This window comes from Choristoneura fumiferana, chromosome 5, assembly GCF_025370935.1.
Source record: "Choristoneura fumiferana chromosome 5, NRCan_CFum_1, whole genome shotgun sequence".
Classification (NCBI taxonomy): Eukaryota; Metazoa; Arthropoda; class Insecta; order Lepidoptera; family Tortricidae; genus Choristoneura; species Choristoneura fumiferana.
In genome coordinates this window covers 20,659,877-20,683,051 of record NC_133476.1, presented here as the reverse complement: position 1 = coordinate 20,683,051, position 23,175 = coordinate 20,659,877, and the positions used below count along the sequence as shown (strand labels likewise).

General features: G+C 37.0%; 1 protein-coding gene across 1 annotated transcript in view; it reads left to right on the top strand.

Annotated features, from left to right (window-relative positions):
• The window catches only part of LOC141427742 (disintegrin and metalloproteinase domain-containing protein 22-like), a 163,720-nt gene that overhangs the window by 104,603 nt on the left and 35,942 nt on the right, over window positions 1-23,175 (top strand). The window contains exons 6-7 of the mRNA XM_074087334.1: window positions 10,696-10,909; window positions 17,679-17,851. Of these exons, the coding sequence (XP_073943435.1) occupies window positions 10,696-10,909; window positions 17,679-17,851 (387 nt within the window). The remainder of the gene's footprint in view (window positions 1-10,695; window positions 10,910-17,678; window positions 17,852-23,175) is intronic.

The window sequence follows — 23,175 nt, the reverse complement described above, 5'->3', positions numbered from 1 at the left end:
AATATATGTCTTACAGCCTTATTCATAAAAAAACCTTACTTAATTGAGGTTTGATCAGTCTGTTACTTAGCAGACTGATTAAGCTTGTTAGACGGTTGTCAAGAAGTATGATTCATAAACGCTTGCTAGCAGTCTGCTAGTTGTTAAGCTGCTGATAGACGGATTCGACGCGTGATGTTGGCCATCTTGACAAATCAAAGACAAAAATGGCCTCATCGAGAATTTAAAAAAAAATTGACAGCAGTGACCGCAAATTAGCAGGAAAACGCAAATTTTTACGAAGACACACGAGCTTAGTTTAGTTTCTTGCGATTTTAAAAATGAATGCCACCAAAAAAAGGAGTGATAATTGGACAGTGGAGGATAAAGTAAGAAAAGCAATTCATTTACGTTACCTAGCTTGCATTGTCCCGAAAAGATAAAATTTGACGATACAACCACAAGATCAACTTTATAAAAAAAGCGAGATGTTTGTTTTCCCGCCATTTCCGATCCGCATGTTTATGTTGAACCTAAGTGCAAAAAGCCGTTATTATCATCCTAATTTTTTTTCATATTTATTGTTAGTAAAGTAGTAAAATAGCAGTAATAAATACCTAATTTAAAGCATTTTTAAATACAAATTCTTGAAAATAATTTTTCCTGATTTTTTTTAATCTTTGCGTAACCCTCCCTTCACTAAAAATATCTTCGGTATGGTTTTTTGCTCTTGTCAAAGTCAGCTGTTCAAATTTGTGGCGGCCATTTTGTGACTTAGCAGGGAGATAAAGGAGGGTCTACGGTCCTCTAACTTTAGCAGAGCCTTGATCGACTGATTAGCGCTAACAGACGTTTATGAATCATGTTTTTTAGCATCGGGCCTTCAAGGAGCCTTCAAGGAATCTCTAACTTTTTATGAATAAGGCTGTTAGAGTTTGGCCGAGGTTTGGCCTGAAAAGGTTACGGTAACAATTTGAAAGGACAACGTTCGCTTGCACAACGCCATCTATTGATTGCAAACGAAGTTAACAGGTCATCTTGAGTGCCATTCATGGACAGCGCCCTCTATTCTTGAATATTATCCCAAACACGGTCAAGTATTCCATGTCTCAATGCAGATCTTTGTTTATCTGTACGCCAAGTTTCATGTAAATCCGTTCAGCCGTTATTGCGTGATTCAGTAACAAACATCTAAACATACAAACCTCCAAACATCTTCACAAACTTTCACATTTATAATATTAGTAGGATTATTATAACACTTGTAACTTTTATTAAGTAGGGACTTGGCTCTTCTTCTTAATCGGACACTTGACAGAGCAATCCTTCGCGATTCTTCTCCATCGGTCTATTGGCCGCTTAGCGATCACATTCTAGTACACTACAGGGACCTTGGTGACAGATTTAATGGTGTCTGTCCGTCGGGTTGGTGATCGGCCAGATGGTCTCTTGCCTTCAACTATGCCCTGAATCATCAACCGCTTCATTTTACACAAATTCTTGCATAATTTTAAATCGTCGCTGTCATATTTAAGTTTGAGGCTTTTTTTTTCAAGCCAGTACTTTAAATACCTACTATTTAATTAAATTAAGTAATGATAGTTAATCTTTTGAAAAAATCACAGTACCTACTTTGTCCATCGTGTTCACCACGTCGAACGCAATTTAAAATGCCATTATAAAAACATGCCTGAGCGCACAATCTCAATGAATCTCCTAAACTTTAAAGTTAAACAATTTAACTATTTGAAACTTTGTATCTCTTAAGATATTCTACTTGAACAAACAAACACTATATCAAAATAGTTTGAGAAAAAAGGAAAAATAACTGGGCAAGAGCACGACTAGTTACGATATTAAATCACGGACTTGTCCCGCCAACTTTTGAATAATGCAGTGCCAAGTTTGAGGGAAAAAGTCGCAGTTTTATTCTGAGATACCGTGTACGTTGTAACTTGTTGTAACTTGGTAGCGTATTTAGTTTCTAAACTTTCTAGTCTTGAATAAAGTGAGCATTGACATAGGTTATTTAGAATAGAAAAGAATCTTCTTAGCAACTCTACGCGCATGGAGATTCTCGTGTATAAATTGTGTGCACCATACGTCGAAAGAAACTTGCAGACTGCGTAGCCAACAGTATACTCATAGCAATAAACAATATTGTGAAAACAAAAGACAAAAATAAATGTTTGTTACCACTAGCACAATACTAAAGACAAAACAAATAGCCAATGGTTCAGCGTCAGCAAACGCTGTACAGTAGCCTAGTTACAAGAGCGACATTTCGGTGCTAGCTGGAAACCTTTCGGCTCGCTCCAACATTTTAGAAAGAAATAAATAAATGATTTATTGCGTTCAAAAAGCAATTAAAAACTTAGAACTTTACAGTAAAACAATATTGTGTGACAAAAGGAGCATACTAAGCATTTGCTAACAGTGCAAGCGCAAGACTGCATTTGAGTAGAGTGCTACTCAAATAGTAGTAGTAGTAGTGTTTTGAACATGAAACTACCGTGAGACTCACTCATATTAAATGATATTGTAACGGTTAACTCACTTCTAAAATCAAGTTTATCTCGACATTTTTCGGGCTATTTTGTAGCCTTTCCTCACAGGAGCAAGCGACTCGGCGGCTGCCGTAACACGCAGCTAAACTCGATTTAAGACGTGAGTTATCCGTTACAATATCATTTAATATTAGTTTTGGCTGGTTGGTGATTTGGCGGTAGCTGGAGGATGGTCCTTACTTTGACACGTTTTTTTACTTATATTTTATGTAAAAGTAATTGGTTTCAGCCGGCTTCTGTAGCACTTGCATCACATCCAATAGAGAAGGGCAACCTTGCACGATCTCAATTCTAGCCAAAAGTTTCTTCCCTTTGTAACATAACATGCACCCACAAATCATTACAACAAATCATATCACCTATCAAACAGGGACGTCAAGAAAAAGAAATTCGGCATTTACGATACAAGTGGCAGGTCATTATGGTAGAATAGCCGTCCGGGCCGGATCCGACACTTATACCCCATAAATCATTCGGTCGCACCCAATTTGTCGGCGCCAACTGATGAAAAGGCCTTAAGGGGGGCCTCAATATTCCGAAGGATTCGTTTTATTCGAGCGACAGCTTTGCGGTGTTTAAAGCGAGGGATGCTGCGTATGATGTGTCTTGAGGGAAATGTGGGCCTTAAGAAGTTGTATAGAGGTATCGCGTGGCGTCTTAAACATGCCGAAAGTTGCCTACTGAATACTAGTGGGTATAAGTTATCAATGATACAAAAGTCTGAATTAAAAATCGGAGATTAATTCAAAAAATCTCGAAAAGTTAAATTTTAAGAATACTCAGTAAATCTTAAATCGGACGCCACATAACGACGAGCACGTTCGCCACAGTCAACTATTCTAAACTCTCGTTTTCCAAGGTTGTAACCCTCAACTCCTTGCAACCTGCGACGTTCGAAAGTTCAACGGCATTTAAAATTGCTCCTTTTTAACCAATCCACGAACCGATCGCGTCACAGAGCAGATAAGAAAGCGCCCTATCCGTCCCATTTCACTTTGATGGCCCCCGGAGACTTTATAATGGGGAATTTGACGTCGAAACTGTCGTTCTTAGCTAATGATTTGATTTCGGAACGTAATGAGAGCGACCGTTAATGGGGGTTAATTAGAAAAAATGATAATGGCCAGGTCGATCATAGCGTTGTTTGGCCTTGCAGCCTTGAACTTTGCTCTTTTCGCACTTGGCAGCCAAGTGCGAGTTGGGACGCACGCACCCAAGGTTCTGTCACAAAATAATGAGTATTTATCGCTTTCTCTTCGCATTTCGTATCAATCAAATGTTTCCGCTCGATCACTTTTATTCCCTAAACGATCTACGAAATTTGATAGAACAATTGAACTGCCAGTAAAGCAGAAATAATTTTCCTGCTATGACTATGCAGATCGTGAGAAAACAAAACCACTGCCTAAGCAATAAAAGACACGTCTCAACGCAAAATTGATATTTCCGTTAGTGGTTCCGTTAGAACAAAACATTTTTCATATACCCGTATAATTTTTAATAATACGTAAAGAGGTGAACTTTGTTTGAGATCCTGGCTATACTTTACTTGATTTTAGTTTTCAAAATGTATATGAGGTGCTTTGACTAAGGTAGTAAGCTTCCTACACAATATAAAAGTTAAAAAAGAAAAAAAAAAAGGATTCTTTGTATTGAGGAAAGTGAACTTATTCCGGGGGTCGCAGACAAAAGTGCGGGCATCAACTAGTATACATATATAAATAAATAAATAAATATCATGGGACTCTTTACACCAATTGATATAGGTAAATGAGTTGGTAATAACATAATCATAATCACATCTCCGTTTGCCTTCGACTCCTATGACCTTTCAACTGTACTGCCAATCAACATTAAATTTGCAGAAATTACATAATAAGCAAACAGTCTAAATTTAGCCTTAATTTTGTTCGGAATGTCAAGCTTCGTGCCCTTTCACCCACGCTTTTGTACACAGAGTGATATTCGGTTCACAAAGCATGGGGTACACTTGATCTCAATAATGTAGAAGACAACGATGATAGAACGAGTAAGAAAGAGGATAAGTCAATGATAAAATTGATGGACATCACGTTTAGGTTTGAAGAGTATAAAGGGATATAAGTGTAGTGGTAGATTCTCCTGTTTCCGACAAATTTGCAATAAATATTACCTACTTTAAAAAACAAACAAATACTAATAAAATAAACATTAATTTTCATTACTTTTTATTAATAGGTTATGTCTGATGAAGCCGAAGTGTCAAATGAATTACAGAAAAGAATCAAAGTGCTAAATTGCTGGATGTCTTTTTGTATCTGATTCAAGTTTACTCGAAATGCGATTCTAAGGATGGGGAGGAAAGCGCGCTAATTTGACATTTGAACACTCGTACTATAACGACAACTTGGAGAAGAAAAAATACTTCATACTGGCCAGTCATTAAACACTGATCGTAATAATATAATTAATTAAAGATAGCACTTTAATCATCCCTTTAGAACTCCGGCTGGCATGAGGAGAGCCCCGCGACTCGGCAGCCACCCCGACCCAATAATTACAGCCTAAATAACATTAGAGGCGGATCCGCGCAGTGTTTCAAGTCACAACCGTCACTGCTCTGACAAATCTACCCGAATCACGCATCGGCTTCGCAAAACTCCGTAGCTCCTCGCCGGTGCTCGGAAACACTCGGTCCGGGCAAAAATAGTCCCAAAAGGGATTAAATTTGCCGAATAAATTATCCGAGGGTTTGCTTTTTCCGAACAAGATTGTCTAAACAAATGTACCGTGGCATTGAGCGCTGGGAGGACCGTCGTAAGTAAACACGACGAGGTTTTGTGGTTTTTCCTTTCGCAAGTGCCGTTTGAACACTTACGAAGCGCGGCGCAGGGAAATGCGGCATTCGAATCGAAAATTTTATTTACGAATTCAGAATTCGCTGATAAAGTAGCGGCATTATTAGGATCTATGTAGATTGGTGTATTTACAACGTGAAAAATGTTTAACGTAGCAGTGATATTGATCTGCTAAAACGAGTGTAGGAAAATTATAACTACTTTTAAACTTACACTTACACTTTTTTTTGTACTTACATTGTTTTCTAGCAATAAATGAATTGAATTGAATTGAAAAAATATCCTTAGCATCAATTTCACAAAAATATACTTAAAATAAAACTTAATTAAAAGGATCCCCTTAGGCATGGTTTCGAAGAAGCTGGCTGTATTCGCCCTTGGAATAGATAATCTTTGTCCGAAGAAACTGCCAGCTTTTCGATCCCTTGTAACGTTGACTGGTCTTGATGCGTTTTCCTTAAGCAGCATCAAAATGCTAAGACCCCACGGGCCTAGAGTCTTGAAACCAAATAAGTACAAAGTCAAACTCAAAATATCTTTATTCAATTTAGGCTATAACAAGCACGTATGAATGTAAAACAAAAAACTACCACCGGTTTGGAAAAACCTCTGTTGAAAAGAATCTGGCAAGAAACTCAACGAGATATTTTTTAAACAGACTTACAATATTATTAAATGATATCTATACATCACAAGTATTTAACACAACTTTATTTTTAACACAGTAGGTTGGCTATTTGAAGGAATCACTAATGAGGACCTGAATTATTTCCAAATATCCCTGTCCATGATATAATCATTAAAAACTTTATAATACGCCTTAGATATGAATGTCTTCTTGATAATAGATCTGAATTTTGTATCCGTTTCATTTGTAATATTTTTTGGAATTTTATTATAAAAACGTATGCAATTTCCCAGAAACGACTTTTTGGTTTTAGCTAGTCTGTAAGATGGAGCTTTAAGCTTCCCTGTGTTTTTAGTAGCCTTTGGCTTATCGACGTTAGTGGGAAAATCACATTATGTTCTTCGTAACATGATTATTTCAAAAACATAAAGCGACGGCAGGGTTAGGATACCTGTTTCCTTAAAAAAAGATCTTAAAGATTCACGCGTCTTCAAATTATACATTGCTCTAATTGCTCTCTTTTGTGATTTTAAAATTGACTCAATGTTTGCAGCAGATCCCCATAAAATAAGGCCGTACGAAATAATGCTATTAAAGTAAGCAAAATACACCAACCGTGCCGTCGCACAGTTAAAGTTCCTATTAGGAACTTAGACCGCTTTGTTTGTACATAAAATAATTTAACTAACTGGCGTCACTGAAAATCAGCGTCGCCAAATCATCTTCAGATCTTTTCGCGACACATGCTGAGTGGCGGCCATTTTGGCTGGTAGGAATAGGCATGCATGTGTGTGTATATTATTCAGTGTTTCTGTATGTGTACCTATCTATTTTATCAGCTAATAAACCATTCTTATTCTTATCTTTTTGCTTTTCCAACTGCTTTAAAAATGCTATTGTCTGTCACTATTAAATCTACCTTTAACCAACAATCAATATCTTTCACTCGCAAAATCGATTAAGCGTAAGCTAAGCATGGATAACAATTTCTATAAAGGGTTACACAATGAAAAGTTATACTTATTACAAAGTCATTTAGGGAATCAAACTTCAAAATTGTTGGTAACTGCTTCAGATGCATCGCAACACTTGCAAGTTGGATTGCGATGTGCATCGCGCATTCGAATACTATCATTACGTGATCTCGGAGTTATAACTAGGTAGTCAAGAAGGTGGCATACTAGTTTAGCCAATGAGATTATCAGGCTCGCTGAGGCTGATAATCTGTCCAGCTATGTTGACTTATAGACAAACTCAAAATGATGTTTAAAACTACCGCTTCGCTTCAAACTGCAAATACGAACATATATTTAAACTATGCCGACAAAATGGTACATTAAAAAAACAAAAAAAAATTTTTGGAGTAGCATAGACGTTAAGCGGGGGTGTTTTTTTTTTCTCATCCAACCTTGTAGTGTGGGGTATCGGTGGATAGGTCTTTTAAAACCATGAGGTGGTTGCTAAAACGATTTTTCGATTCAGTGATTTGTTTGCAAAATATTAAACTTTAAAGTGCAAATTTTCATTAAAATCGAGATCTAAACCGGTGGGTGGGAAAATTTTAAAATTTGGTAGTAAGTATATCAAACTTACAAGGAAAACTGTAACGGGTTAGTTTTTTTGATAATTATTAGTAGTTTAAGAGTACATAGCTGCCTAAGGTATAAAATATACCTAAACTTGGAATATTCCGTACAAAATACGAAACTCGTAGAAAAATATTACTTAATGTTTTCGTAATGGCTACCCCCCTATTTCGGGCGTGTCCGATACGCTCTTGGCCGGTTTTTTTTTTATCTCCATGTTTCGACAGTTGCAACGACCGTACTAGGCCGAAATGCCGAGGCTACGAGTGCCGAGGATTCAAAACTTTTTTAATTTGATAGAAGTCCTGCTTCGTTATTTATGACCAGTTTCTGGACAAAATCTCGATTACGTGTTAAGCTCTTAGTAGAATTAAAATGTTAGAACTATCATGCTTAAACCTACACAATTTTGTACAGCTAGAGTCCTCTAGCTTATGGCAGCTTACGTAGCTTACTTAGTTATAGTTAGTATTCTTTGCTTATGGGCAGAAAATCTAAATTGTATAAGACACTGTGATGCGTATTTGTATTTAGTCAATTTTGTACTACTTAAAGTTGCTGCTGTGCTGTATTACGTAACTTATGTATTTGTAGTATAATTATAATCTGAGGTTTCCGTAAGTTGAATAGTTATCCACATTTTTAATAACAATAGCAAGAATAGCGTCATATGCAACTTTCATATTTTTGTTAGATTCTGAAAAGGTCATGGAACATTCATTGTGTCGTTGTTATTTATGTACCTACCTTCGTTCACAACGGTAAAGTTCCCAATAAATAAATTAACAAAACCGGTCAAGTGCGTGTCGCAGTTTACCTCCACGCTCCACGTTCCTGAGGAAAATGGTCTTTGCAGAAGAACAGAAGGACAGACTGACAGACAGACGGACTACAAACTTTGTAGTACAAAGCGATCTTTTAAGAATTTCGTTTTTCCTTTTGAGATACGGAACCTTTAAAACAAATTCAGTGCATCATGGAACATAAAAAACGCCACCCAAAATTTTTACTGGAAACCAACCGTTTGTTGCAAACAAAAAGAATAAAACGATTAAGTCAGCAGCTCTTTATCAGGGCTGCGTTGCCAGCGCGGTCCTAATCAACTTTATCTGTCTGTCCGTCAGGGACTTTATTATCAGAGGGATTGCGAACATTGCTTACTAAGAATATTGGATTCGAAACGGAGTTGAAATCGGGGGGCCGAGGAGCGGTTTGACTCGTGGCTACGTATTTTTACTGGTTTCATACCAAAAACCAAAGCTGGAAGATAATAAACGTAAACATCAATTAGCCGGTCAATTTACTGTTTTGGGTCATTGCGTACCCCCCTACCCTTTTAATATTTAGCATACTAATGTACTTAAATGAGTGCTTTATTACTAACAATAAAAATCTAATGGATCCTTGAAATCTGAAAATATATTTTCTTATGCGAGCGTTTGAACCGTCTCATTTTCCTGCGTTTTTTGCGGATTGGCTGTAGATCGTGATGTCGTTTTCGATTATTTGTAATTCCTGTATCAGGTAACTAAAAAACTGTATCAGAATATTAGGCCATTTTTACAGAAAAGTGTCCGGAAAATGAGACGGTTGTAACGGTTGGCTCGAGTAATGACATCCTATTAATATTAGGTATAAATGCGATAGTTTTTGGTACTTCTTCACTCTAAAACGGCTCTACAGATGGAAGTCTGAAATAACACAAGGATTACTTTTATCCCGATATCGGGATAAAATCCCAAAATTTTTATCGCTAGGAACAGAGAAACAAAATTTGATTTTGTTAATGAGATCCACATTGTTAATGTCATATTTGGATTTTTTTATGAGAAATAATATTTCTTAAATTTGAATGTAATTGTTATAATAATAATGCACTAGGAATGAAATCTTTTCATTGAAGCTAAGGTATAAGATAATTAAGTAACATAAGCAGCAGTAGTTAAATACATGTGTTCCTTTGAAACGCAAAAATATAGTGAACTATAGTAAAAGATGCTCTAAAAAATGTACAATGAAGGTCGTAAATATAATGGACGTTACCAAGACGTCAAAATAATGTAAACACTTTTATGCTATGAACCATAAGTGTACATAATATTTGACAAATTGACTAAATAAATATTGAGTAGGTACACTAATATCTGTTCACGAAGCTTTGTATCGAGACAATATCAGAATGCTACAGGAATGTTTTCCCGTGTCAGTGAGTGTTGTTGAATAAATTAATATCGCCGTACAATGGCACGCGTAACAACACTATCGGCGTACGGGCATAGTTCGTAGCCGTTCGTGGAAACTTTTTTAATAACTCCACTGACGTTTTGTTGGTAAATAGTTGCCGGCGATTTCCCCATCCCTGCAGTCGCTGTGTTTCACTTAGTTGCTTCGTAACGGCATGGTGCTCCACTTCTACGAAAATAACTCTTGACAGCTTGAATTAAAGTGTAAATTGAAACGTCAGTCGTGTTACCGTTTTTTGTCTTTTTCAGGATTCCGTACCTCAAAAGGAAAGACACAGTAACCGTTTAGGTTACTGTGTTTATCACTTTGTTTTCAGTCTGTGTGTCTGTCCGTCTGTCGCGACCCTTTTTCTCAGGAACGCATGGATGTATCAAGCTGAAGTTAATATCAAATACAGGTCTGCTATCCCTTAAAGCAGTAAAAAAAACTCCTAAGTCTAGCCAATCAAAAGATAGATAGGTACAATAATTCAAAAAAACGTTTTCACACAACTTGCCGAAACCGAAAATCTATGGGGTACTTCCAGTTGTCCGAGAAAGATTTGATTAATGTAATGACTTATCGAGTTTCTTGTGAATAGGTACTCAATACTTAATGCACATAATGGTTTTATATGTGATAGATACAACTTAAACCAAAAGATCACACTATGAATTCTGTTAGGCGCAGGAATCAGTATTACATTATAAATTATTTTATGAATTAAAAATTTAATTTAATAAAAATACGTAGAAAATAAAATTACATCATACAGATGAAAAAACTGAGGAGGAGGAAAACTATAACGAATCATGACACTTTCGTGCTTGAATCTCCTTCTTTATGTGTTCATAGTTCTCGTTCTCTTTCCACAGTGAAAGATCCCCCCGATCGAAAGACGGCGACTGGCGCTGGTGGAAGGACGCCGGGCTGCGCGAGCTGCGTCGGCGGCGGCGCGACGTGCGCGAGACCACGAAGTACATCGAGACGGCGCTGGTCATCGACCGGGCCATGTTCGAGCGGCGCAACGGCAGCACCCGCGCGGAGGTCGTCCACGATGCCATACAAGTTGCCAACATCGCTGATCTCGTGAGTGCCTTCAGTTAAGCCCCTGTTTCACCATCCTTTTTTTTGATGATTCTGCAACATGGCAATCTGTTCGAGGAAAAATAAGCAACTTTCTTATTTGATAGGTGCATCAGTTAAAATGTTATCTATGAGAGCCATAGATTGTTAGAAAATTTATATCCAGTGACTCTCTTTTTGATTTATTGCTGGAATCTTTTAATAAGATTAGGGATGTCATGTCTCTTTAATCGGGTATGTTGGAGTCCTCCAGTTCCGCTCAGAGTTTGGGCAAGCTTATTGACGTGGCTAGTCAGCTTCTCCTGGTACTTCAGGCTGCTTTGGGGTATGTTTCACCATCCATTGATTAAATTCATTTGACGGATAAATGTGATGCCGTCTCCGTCTATTCGAACAAAACAAACAGAGACGGCATCACAATCAATGGCCCCTAAACCTTCTAAACTGCCCGCGGCTTTGCACGCGTTATCAGTTGGATCCGGCAGGTGAATTGAAATTCCGGGATTTTAATGTTAAGTATTTTCTAAAATTACATCGAGGACTTTTTTGACGTTGCATTAAAAACAACAGTGCCAAATTTCAAGACTCTAAGCCTGCCGGTTGAGATCTTGAAATTTTATCCCGAACCCGATCTATGCGTTATACTACGTCCAGTCTACATACCAAATTTCATACAAATCTATCTTGTTTTGGCGTACTAAGGTGGCGTAATAAGGAGTAAAAAACATAGACACGCCCACAATAAACATAATATTTTAAAATTAATTAGGTACTTAATTAAATTATTTAACTACTGGACTTATTATAATTCCATTTAAAATTTTTTCCCAATGCGCGAAATAAAGGATACACTATCGCAAGAATACGAAACCCTAAAAAAACAAGTCCCTATACGATATACACATAAGTGACAAATGTGTTCCAAAATTATGTAAAGACAGTACTAACCACCGTTTTGCTGGTTTCTCCTGTTAGGTGTTTATATCTTGACAGTTACCTTGGCTGTCTACTACTCGTAGATATATTATTATGGACTTAATGTAACAAGCTTGATGCACGGCCGCTGGCGTTATATTATAAACTAACTGCTGTTCGCACGCAATCTGAACAGCACTTCCCTCGAGCGACGTGCTATGATGCTCAATATTGTTTACACCTAGTAAATTTACTAACACAATAAACACTAAGTTTTAAAAACTACAGTTGAATTGAAATTCAGGGACTTTGCAAAAATGGTCGCGGGTATTTTCAAAATTAAATCGTGGATTTCTTTGACGTTGTAAAACTAACACCTCCGTAAAATTTAACAGTTGAATTGAAATTCAGGGACTTTGCAAAAAAATATTTTCAAAATGGTAAATCTTGGAATTTCTTTTCTTTTGTAAAACTAACATCTCCGTAAAATTTATGTTTTCATTTTTATATACATATATTATTATGTACATTTAGTTACGTATCCGACTAATAATATAATGTGAAAGTTTGTGAATTTTGTTACTCTTTGTAGTATAACAAGTAGTGTGTCAATATTGCTGTCATATTCTATAGAAATTTTCAAATCAAATTGTACAGCGGCCATGGAATATCAAAGTGGGACACCTTTAAGCTGTTATTGACGGGATCGATTGGGGCTTGGCCCTCAGCCACGACCTTGCGAGTTGAAGAGGACTTTGTTCTTGAACAATTGAGTTGTTATTGGCTTGAGTGCCGTGACAGCAGGGTGCTATGCGTTTTGGTGTCAGTTTTGAAATCATACTCATAGATCTATGTCAAAAGCAGATACCGTGTCACATATGTCTGTGTTTGTGCTATTCAAAGCGTTGAATTGTAGATTCCACTATTTCTTAATTATTTATTGAATCAGGTGTTACTTTGCGGAGGTTCCTACTAATTAACTATAAACATTTGCTCAACTACGACTTTATTATAAGTAGCTACGTCTGTCTATGCCACAAATGTGGTAATGCAGCGCTTTCGCCTTCACACTGTTGACGACCGGATGGCCAAGTGGTTAAGAACCTGACTACGAAGCTTGAGGTCCCGGGTTCGATTCCCGGCCGGGGCAGATAGTATCCATAAAATAAGCTTTGCTTAGATAATTGGTGTCAAGTGTCCCATTATATTTATTTATTATTTCAGAACACACATATCACACAAACCCAACTATCACCCATACTACGCTGAGGCATTTCGAACTCGACCAGGGTTTGTGTGATGTGTGTGTTCTTTACAGTTTGGAGGTGGAGGAGCTGCGTGAAAGTGTAGTGTTGTTTACCCTCCTAGCCTCCCACGTCTTATGATCACAATTGTAATATTTTTATATGAACCATATCCAAATAATTTAAGAAGTTCGATTTCTTTGTTAATTTAATTTGCAGATCAGCGATTCCCAGGTCAGCTAGGAGTTCTATAAAATAGACTCGTACCACATCATCATAAACTCTGCACATCAATTGTAAATACATACATACGGGTCAAACACATAACCCTCCTTCTTCGCAGTCGGGTAAAACTAACCGATCGTATTCTCCTAACGTTATACTTCTTGATTTCGCGTCGGGACATAACGTAAACTATAAAGATGACTTTTTATCACCTCAAAGTGTCATCGCTGCCATAACGTGCAGGAATCTATGTTCGGGGAGCACGGTCCGCACCGGGCCAATAACCGTTGGACTGAGCGTTAAGAGGCCCGACACAATTGCTCTGCGTGCTGGAGAAACTCTAATGGCATGTCCCAGTTTTGCGGGTAAAAAATGCACAACTCTGGAGTCTACTGAAATGGAAATAAACAATTTTTCTGGCAAACTATCCCTAGTGCCAAAGAGGGTTCTAGGTTGTGTTTTGTTTCGACAGAACTTAGTTTGAGAAGGATGTAGTTTATCCAATACGACTGTATTAACATGGCTAGGATGTGCGTTATTTTTAATAAAACTATTCATCTTAACATTCACATAAAACAGCAGATACATAGGTAATATTTTGTTCATTGTTGTTCATCGGAAGCCTACATCCAGGCGGTCCAAATATTTGTACAACAAAAATAAATAAATCATCAACGTAAACACAAAAAACGCGTACATTTTATTTCCTAGAAACAGTGATTAAATAGTACCCGACTAACGCGCTTACTTCTTTAAAAGTTCTGTTAGGAAAATCTGGATTTCAGAGCTTTACTCTTTTATTTCGTTGATAGCAACCCTGAGTTCCACAAAGTTTTTCTGCAAGCTACAAGTAACTAGCGACTAACAAGAAAGAAGAACACATTAAAGTTTTTTATTGTCAATTTAATTTATGTTAAATTTATTTACAATACTATCTTGTATTTCTGGACAACCTAAGATACATTGTTAAGAAATGATATAGAAATTTAGCATCGGGTGATGCTTTGCAGAGGTCTAATTTCAATGAAATACGAAACAATAAAAACTGTAGTGGGGGAGGGTTATGTCCAACTGTGGACGTCCTACGGCTGATCTAAAAACGTGTTCGCATTGCAACGATTGAAGTATCTGATCCCGCATTTGTTATTTTTTTTTGTTAAATAATATCCAAGGCTTGCGCATACGCCAATCCCTTGCGTACGTAATTAACCGCTGCACCGAAGCGTGGCTTATGCCAGATTTAACATGCGGTTTGATGATACCGGCCGATCGCAATATGCTTGCACAATGCACAAATTGCATCAGTTGGTAATTCACAAATCATAGTAAACGTCAATTCAGATTAATTAAACACATGTTGTAGTCAATATTACCGCCACAAATAAAGTTAGTAACTAAAATAACTCTTTTGGCTTAAATAAAATGAGTTATTATATAATAATAATAAATCTTTATTGTTCAAAACACATGTATAATTCCAATATGAACCCTGGAGACTATTAGTTTTCAATGTGTTACAGTCTCCAGTAGATACCATTATCATGAACATAGATTCATTGTTAAGAACAAACAGACTATCAATTTGGAAAAAAAAGAGAAAGTTACATAAACAAAAAAAAAACCTTTAGGTTAAAATAACCATCACCACCACTTTTAATTAATAACATTGCTTAAAAATTCTTTATATAAAGGCATTAGTACGAGTAATACCCGTGTGGTGTCGGGTTAGAATTACATTTCTCCGTTTGAAAATACAAACTGGAATATAGATGCACAGAAAAACCAGAAAAATAAGACCATCACTGGGAATCGACCCAGGTCCTCGGTATTCCGTACCGCGTGCTACACCACTGCTGGAAAGTAAAAATTTGGAATTGAAATAAAAAATACAAAAGATTCCAAAAAAACAATCTTAACCTCTCCTTTGTTTGTGTGTGTGTGTGTGTGTGTGTGTGTGTGTGTGTGTGTGTGTGTAGTAGTGTAGTATACTAATAATTAAGCCTCCGCCATATACATTTGCCTCGTTGGAAGAAGTTGTGCATAATTATCATGAGGGAGGGGGGAGTTTTCATTGCGTTTGGCAAGCGGGTTGACGAATGCAGTATAAGATAAGGTTTCCAAGAAGATGCTGCTGATCATCTTCAGGTATTATCGCTCAGCCGCCCACGGAAGGAAAAAGGGAGGGGAAACATTCTTACGCCAGCGTTACACAACCAGCGTGCATAGGTTACACATACACATAACATGATTAGTGTGGTACTGCAAGCTCTGCGTACCTACTGTGCCTTCAGTAAATTTATTTAGGCCAATAGGTAGAATAAGATTTTTTTGGAAAATTAATTTCCGGCAAACTGGAAATCGTTTTAATACCTTAAATAGGTCCTACTTGAATGCGTGCAATCCAGGTTTGACCCTCTTCAAGAGGTGTGCTAGATGTGTTTATTTATTTTCAAAACGCTTTTTAAGGATCTTATTTGATTCGCCTACTTAAACATTCGCGCAGATTATTTGCTTAGTGCGCCCTTTTTACACTAAACCCAGTTAGAACGTCCTTTATCGCTGGTCGCTCATAGTTTCTACCCTAAACGGGTGCAAAATGAAAGGCTCGCACGCCCGCTTGAATACCCCTTCCGTATATGCCACATTTTTCCCCTGTTCCAGTTTATCCAGTCCATATCCCTTACTATAACTAAGCCGCGGCAGACAACTTCAAACCTTTTAATCTCGCAGCACGGTCGAATGTTGAATAACTCCAATATGTTTAGGTTTGAACTAATAAGGAGTAAAGTTTTATAAGGAATGCACTGTTATGAGAAAACGTGATGTAGGTATAATCGTGGATTTTATACAGTGCATAAACGTTTTATGGGTAATTTTGATTAGGTGTGTAGGTCTACCGACCTGAAGAAATATTTACACTTCTATATCAAGAATTCATCAACGCAAAATAAAACTTAATTTTGATTTAGACTTCGTTTTCTTTCTAAAAGGTCTTATTTAAGATGGAGGATTATTTTGAGTTGATACACTCTTGATCTAGAAGTGCGAATACAATATCATGCCAGGTTAAATATTCTTTCGATACAAAGAATAATTCAAATGATAGCGTTTGAGTATCGTGAAGTAAATAAGATGCAAGCAAACATAATTATAATATAATAGAATATTGAAACTTCAGAAATCTTTCACGTAAAATATGCCGCTATTTTCTAGTGTAATGCTCCAAAAATACATAAACCGTTATTTATGCAGCGAACAAGCTCAAAATGGGACGTTAATAAAAATTCTGCCAGCGCCGACACTTAATTTCCGATTTACACAGCCGCCATTTTGATATTAACGCTACACGAAAAATAAAAGCAACCGTTTCTGACTAGTGTCCTTTGAATTGTCAAAAAACTAAAAAAAATAAACTGGTTTACACACTTTTTCCATGAATTTGTAAAATATAACACAAAATCGTGCTTAGAAGTATGTTTATAAATTTACTTACTACAAAAGTACAACATAAAATACTAAATAAAACCTAAACAAAGGCGCCAGTTTCTACGTAATGTAATGACTTATTTTTAATGTAAATTCTTGATCATGGTACATTTTCCAATGTAAGTAGAACTTTAATTTCATTTTTGTCCGTTTTGTACTGTTTTATATCGTGCGCTAGTTATCTTATTCAGCAATGCAACAACATGATAACGTTGATATAAAAATCTAATATAATGTGTAAAATTACATGGTAAAAGGTTAGTTACCAACTAAGCTTCATAATATCATACTCGAAGAATAGTTCTATCATCGTAGTCCTAACAGTCCTTAATACCATGCATTACCTGCAACTGACTATATTACTTACTAGAACATGTGTCAAACTTGGTACATTATCTCCATATATGATTCTGGGTTGTCAGAAATTCGCCCGTTATCTCGGGAAACTTCGTGCCAATACCCTCAAAATGAGAATGTAATCGAGGTGTACATTATTCCTCTAACATCAAAGGTACGATTGTAATAACGGTATAATAATGAATTATTAAAGGTGAGGATCAAAGAAAATGCGAACAAACGAGAGCTGGCTCCTGTACAAATTATATTAGTGACTTTTTATTTCGAGAACATGTATTTTATGAAAAAAACTTGGTCATAAAATTGTTCTCGTTTATTTGAATCGATTCAAGTGAGATTTCATATGCGTACATGGAATTCCGATGCGTTTCCATGGATTTAATGACATGAAGCGATTTTCAATATGATGATAGTCAAATACGATCATTTGAAAGATAACTACATAATTTATACACTTGTCCCGACATCGTTTTGGCATCCGACGCCGTTACCAAAAGGCTTTGTTATTGAAGTTAGCTAACCGTAATTTTTTCATCTCTCCTCAGTACTTCCGTACACTGAACACCCGAGTGTCGTTGGTCTACATCGAGTCCTGGCAGGGAGGGGACCAAGCGGACATCGAGCGCAAACAGGACATCACGCGCGCCATACTCAAGTTCAACGACTACACTGCGCGCAAACTGTTCAAGATAGAGAAAGACACCACACAGCTGCTTACGTGAGTAGAAACATGTTTCAATATTACAGGTGGTTTCAGGCTGGTTGGTCAGATGACGTTTGACGGTCGAAAAGCTGCGGATGCGACTGGCACAGGACCAAAGGTTATATTGTCTAATGCACTCTGAATCAGACTAGCATTCACCACTTCTGACAAACAGTACAGGGACCGTATTTATTGCCTACAATAAGGCGCTGATCTCTTTCTACTCTCGTCTTATACCGTGTGATAGAAAGAAATGATGAATACGATTGGATTCCAGGTTTGCTAGTAAATTAGGCCGCTTGTAGACGTCCGTTATTTTCACCGGACTACCGGACTTGCGATGTTGTATGGCTTACAATGAAGCTTACTACTTAGCCATATAACACCGCAAGTCCGGCAAAAAACGGTCCGTTGTCCGGTGAAACAACGGACGTCTACAAGCGACATAAGGCCTCAGGATTACAACAGAAAGAGGATCTTAAATGCGATCGCGATTGCCCGCGCGTTAGGTAATATACCTCAGGATGCAGTTTTACAACAATACCTACAAAGGCTGATTCAAAATGAAGATCAAATAATCAGATATGCTTAAAATAATTCCATTACTATTATTTGTTTTTTACTGTTAATCAGGTACTTATATAATTGGACATCTTATTGACGTTTCAATCGTTATATCCATTCTTATCGATCATTGGACAGTTTCTCTTATTTCTGGCTTTTTGTACAAATCAACTGACAGTCGTAGACGAGACTTTCTTTATTATTAGCTTAAGTTCTAAACAGCCGTCGCTTTTGAATTGTTTCAAACTCAAATTAATTACGTTCGATTTGTCCTCCAAGTTTTATAACAAACAATTTTATTGCGATCGAAAATGATCCAAACTCCGTGTAAACCAAGTTCTTCCTCGATTGCATGTCAAATGTTATTACTTATTGGAGCAGCTTTCACGAAGGAAGCTGCGGGCTTAGATGGAAATATTATTATCGGTTTTCTCTCCGATCGATCCCTAGAGATGACGTCGTACTTACCTATACAATTATTTGAAAACTTTCTAACTCTTCTGACGACAGAATCTTTCAAATATTGGTGTCGTCTGCTCTAAGCATACACTGAACAAACTCCAAGTGCTGAATTTCAAACTCAATAAGTACCTACTTTATTCTTTTGAAGGGAATCGTCATTTTATATACTTTATGAAACGAGACAGATAAAAAGTGTCTCGGTCTACACCACCGAACAAGTTTTGACAGCTGTCACAATTTATCTACTCGGGCGACAAGAAAAACTCTACGGCGGTAATCGACGTTGACGTCTCTACGCCCCACTTTATTTAATTTGCCCTTTGATCCGAGTCTTAAACGCACGTCGATGTAGGCACTATTCATTTTGGTGGAAGTTCTTTTGAACAAATCGCATTAAGGGCCATGAATTTATTTAACACTCGGTGTTGCCGAACACCTTATTTCGCAAATCTGCTTACAAAACCCTTTTCACTTTGAGGCAGCGAAATTGCAAGATAGACGGAAACAAGTTCGCGCTAAACAGCTCAAAATTAATCTCGAAAACGAAACGAGTAGACTTTAATTCGAGCGATAAACGAATCTGCTTGCCAGATGAAAGGAGCTTTGCCAGTTCCACAAATTATGAAACGAATGCAGATGCAATCTCGACTGTGAATGGGAAAGTTTAAGGTCGCATTTTGTACATGGGGCGATTTGAGACTTTAGACCGGGAATTGGGGGAAATTTATCGTGTATCTGCGCTGTCAGGACACTTATCGTACTAATTTTAACAAATTTGGAGTTAGATATGTGATGTCGATAAAAGCTTCCGACAGTGGAGGGGCGATTCAGTCATAATTTAGCGCCGAGCGATGTAGTCGATAACGATTATCGTAATTTCGCTACACCTGCCTCCTAGCGCTGATGGATGATGTTGCGAGGGTCCGATCCGAATGGAAGCATTAGATATCTCAGTGCAACTCCATTAACGTCCAGGCAGTCTTCTTATCGATAAACCTGCGCTTGAAGTTAGGCAAACGATTTTCAGGTTTAACGGTTTGCAAATGATCTTTTCAATTTTAAATAACGTTTAAACATATTTTGTAACCAGCTGTTGCCCGCAACTACGTCTGCCATTGCAATTGTGCAATCTTGCAAAATAAAAACTGCCCAAATATTTAGTTTCCGGGGTATCAAACTTCATCTAAATCAGTTCAGCGGTTCAGCGTAAAGAGTATCAGAGTTACTGTTGTATCCCACTAATCCCACTAATATTGTAAATGCAAAAGTTTGTAAGCTTCTTGTATGTTTATTTGTTCGTTTGTTACCTTTTCTTCACATCTTAACCGCTGAACCAATTTAGATGAAATTTGGTAGGTATACAAATATTTTGAGTTAATGGGAAGGACATAGGAGTAGACGTAAAGTGAGGGTGGTTTTTTTCTCAACCAACCCTATAGTATGGGGTATCGTTAGAAAAAGTAATTTTACTCACAAAAATACAAGAATTTAAGAAAAAATAACTATATAAAGGACATAGCATAGTTTTTATCCCGAAAAATTTCATAGTTCCCGCGGGATAACGATAAATGAATCCTACACGGACGGACTCGCAGGCAACAGCTAGTTTTTAATATTTGTAGAGATATAAGGATACAGCGATAATCCAAATAAACACCAAACACCACCCGCGTATACAGACTCTTGCAGCTACAATATTGAGAGATGTATTCAAACACGTAACACTAAATACAAATACACGGCTGGAACTGCGATCCGGTTTAGTCGGCAAATAAGCAGTGCAATCTGATTAACCCTGTCTGAACTCGCAGTTTACGCTGTATCTACTGTGTTGGCGATTTAAATCTTATTTGCACCCAGGTAAGGTAAAAGCTGACTTGTTGTGACAGAACGGTGTAAACAATGGCTCGAAAAAGACAAGAATCGTGTACAATTTACGAATTTATGAACGTGTAATCCTGTATACTTTGTTTATTTTAACATTTAGAAAAAGGGTAAACTTGACTAGTCTGTTTTATCAAAAAACGCTTTTAAAAATACACACATCAAAAAAGTCTTGGGATGCTCATTGAATTTGATGTCTTGATTCAGTAGCAGGTAAAAAAGACACATCAAGATCGCTCACCTTCTTTCTAATGCTAAAATAAACGAAGTGTAGTGAGTGGTGAGGATTTGGCACGAATATTTCGTATCCAAGAACAGTTTATAAAATCTCACAAAAAATTGTGCAAAAAATGTGTTTATTTAAGATTAGCATAATGTTATTTAAGAAAAACTCAAAATAATATGCAACCCGTCAATTATACAAAATATTTACTTAAATTTGGACACTATTTTCTTAACTTGTGAACAGAATAACTTAGAAAGTATTACTTAAAGTCTGTCAAAAAATCCCATCTGGGTGAAATCGAAATTTGTCTCGAAAAGGTAAGCAGTTTTGTTACCTTAATAAATTTTATAATTATTCTCCTTCGCTAAATAAACAGCAATGACTAAATTTAACTTCGGCGTGCCTGGTTCAGTCGCAGTTCGCTACTCGGAGCCGGTTCCCGGTATCAGTGGAGTTCGCAATTCCCGATATCTTTGTTATAATTTGCGAGCGCGTTTGTCGCAACTCGTTACGAAGTTTGTCGGGGACTCAATTGACGCTACTTCTTTTAAATAGAGTCGCCTTGTTTTGATTTAGTCTGACGAAGTTTGTTAAGGTGTAGAGTTGCTACGTGAATATTGTGGTCTTGCAAAAATACGGTTTATGTCGAAATGTTTCGGATGTTTTTTTGCATTCATTGTATGCGGTTTCCCCTCTGCATACATCATACGATTCCTTAATTTGTACGTATTTTATTGCTTTTGACTAGCACCATTTAATTGAGTAACCTACACGAGTACGCGGATTGTTTCGTTTGTTTACAGACATGTTTTCTCTTTATTTCTACTGACTTGTACTTAAACGTTACAATATTATGAACATATCAGTTTGCCTTGTCACTTTTGACCAATAATTTGTTATGATTGGTTTTTTGGAGTCTTTTTGTATTTTTTATTGCCAGCACACTTGGCTTGTCCAGCGGTGGTGTAGGGGTTATAGCACGCAGCACGGATTGCTGAGGACCTGGGTCCGATTCCCAGCGCTGGTCTCTTTTTCTGGTTTTTCTGTGCATCCATGTCTCAGTTTGTATTTTCAATAATTTGTTTCCAAATTACAAAAATACTTTCGCTCGCGGATCTCGTCCCGCCGCGCCGTGCCACCGCAACAATGACGTGTCGTAAACTTTAGTCATTCTTCATGAGCGCCTCATACGTCAGCCTTTGTTATTTTATTTCGCGAGGTCTGCCCTTTGTCTTGGATGTGACGTTGTTGTATTAGCAGTGGCGTGTCTGGCGTGACAAGGCTACGTGAATAACTGATGGCTCTGTTAAATCACGGCTTTTTTCTCGATTACCAAGAAAGAGGGGTATCGTGTGGTTTCTCTTTGGCCTATTGAAAGATATACGTATACAACCTGTCTGTACACTCTGGACAAAGATGAATGGAACGTGTCTATTATGGTAATTATAATCTATATTTATGTACATATACAAAACCTGATACCAGATACTTGCCTTTTTTAAATTATAAATGTAATGAAATAATTTACAACATTTAAACATTCCTAAGAAGAAACTCTGTCACTGACCAGAAAGTAAAGACACGTTGTATGTGTATGTACTAGGTAAGATAACATTAAATATCATTGTGATACAATACCTTATTTATTGCAGACGTCACGTACCAATAGATTCTACTCACATTTTCTATCTTCAAAGGGTACCATCAGCCAAATAAGTGGTGTATCAATTTTTAAACAAGTATCAAATGAATGTTGCTAAAGTCGAACTTTCAAGTTGACAGACACGTCTATTGGCGCTATTGTTTTATGACATGCAAACGATTATCAAGTTTAGGGTGGTAGACTACATATTTGGCTAATGGTACATGAAACAATTAACAAGTAGACAATTTCTGGACTCATATAATGCCATATATGTGATTCCAGGGCATGAATGCTAATAGTTTACTTCAGTAGCTACAGTAGACACGTTATAAGTATAACAGTACGGCAATAAGATGCTTGCTTGTATCTTTCCGTCGAAAACTTACGTATTCTTTGTTTTTTTTTCGACAATACGGTATTTGACAACTTCTGATTTTGCCATATCTTAATATTATTATGAAAATATAGATAAACAGATAGTGTTTAGCGAAAAGAAAATTTTAATCGGTTGAAAATTGGATTTATAGTGATTTTTTGAAAAATCTATATACCTGTCTC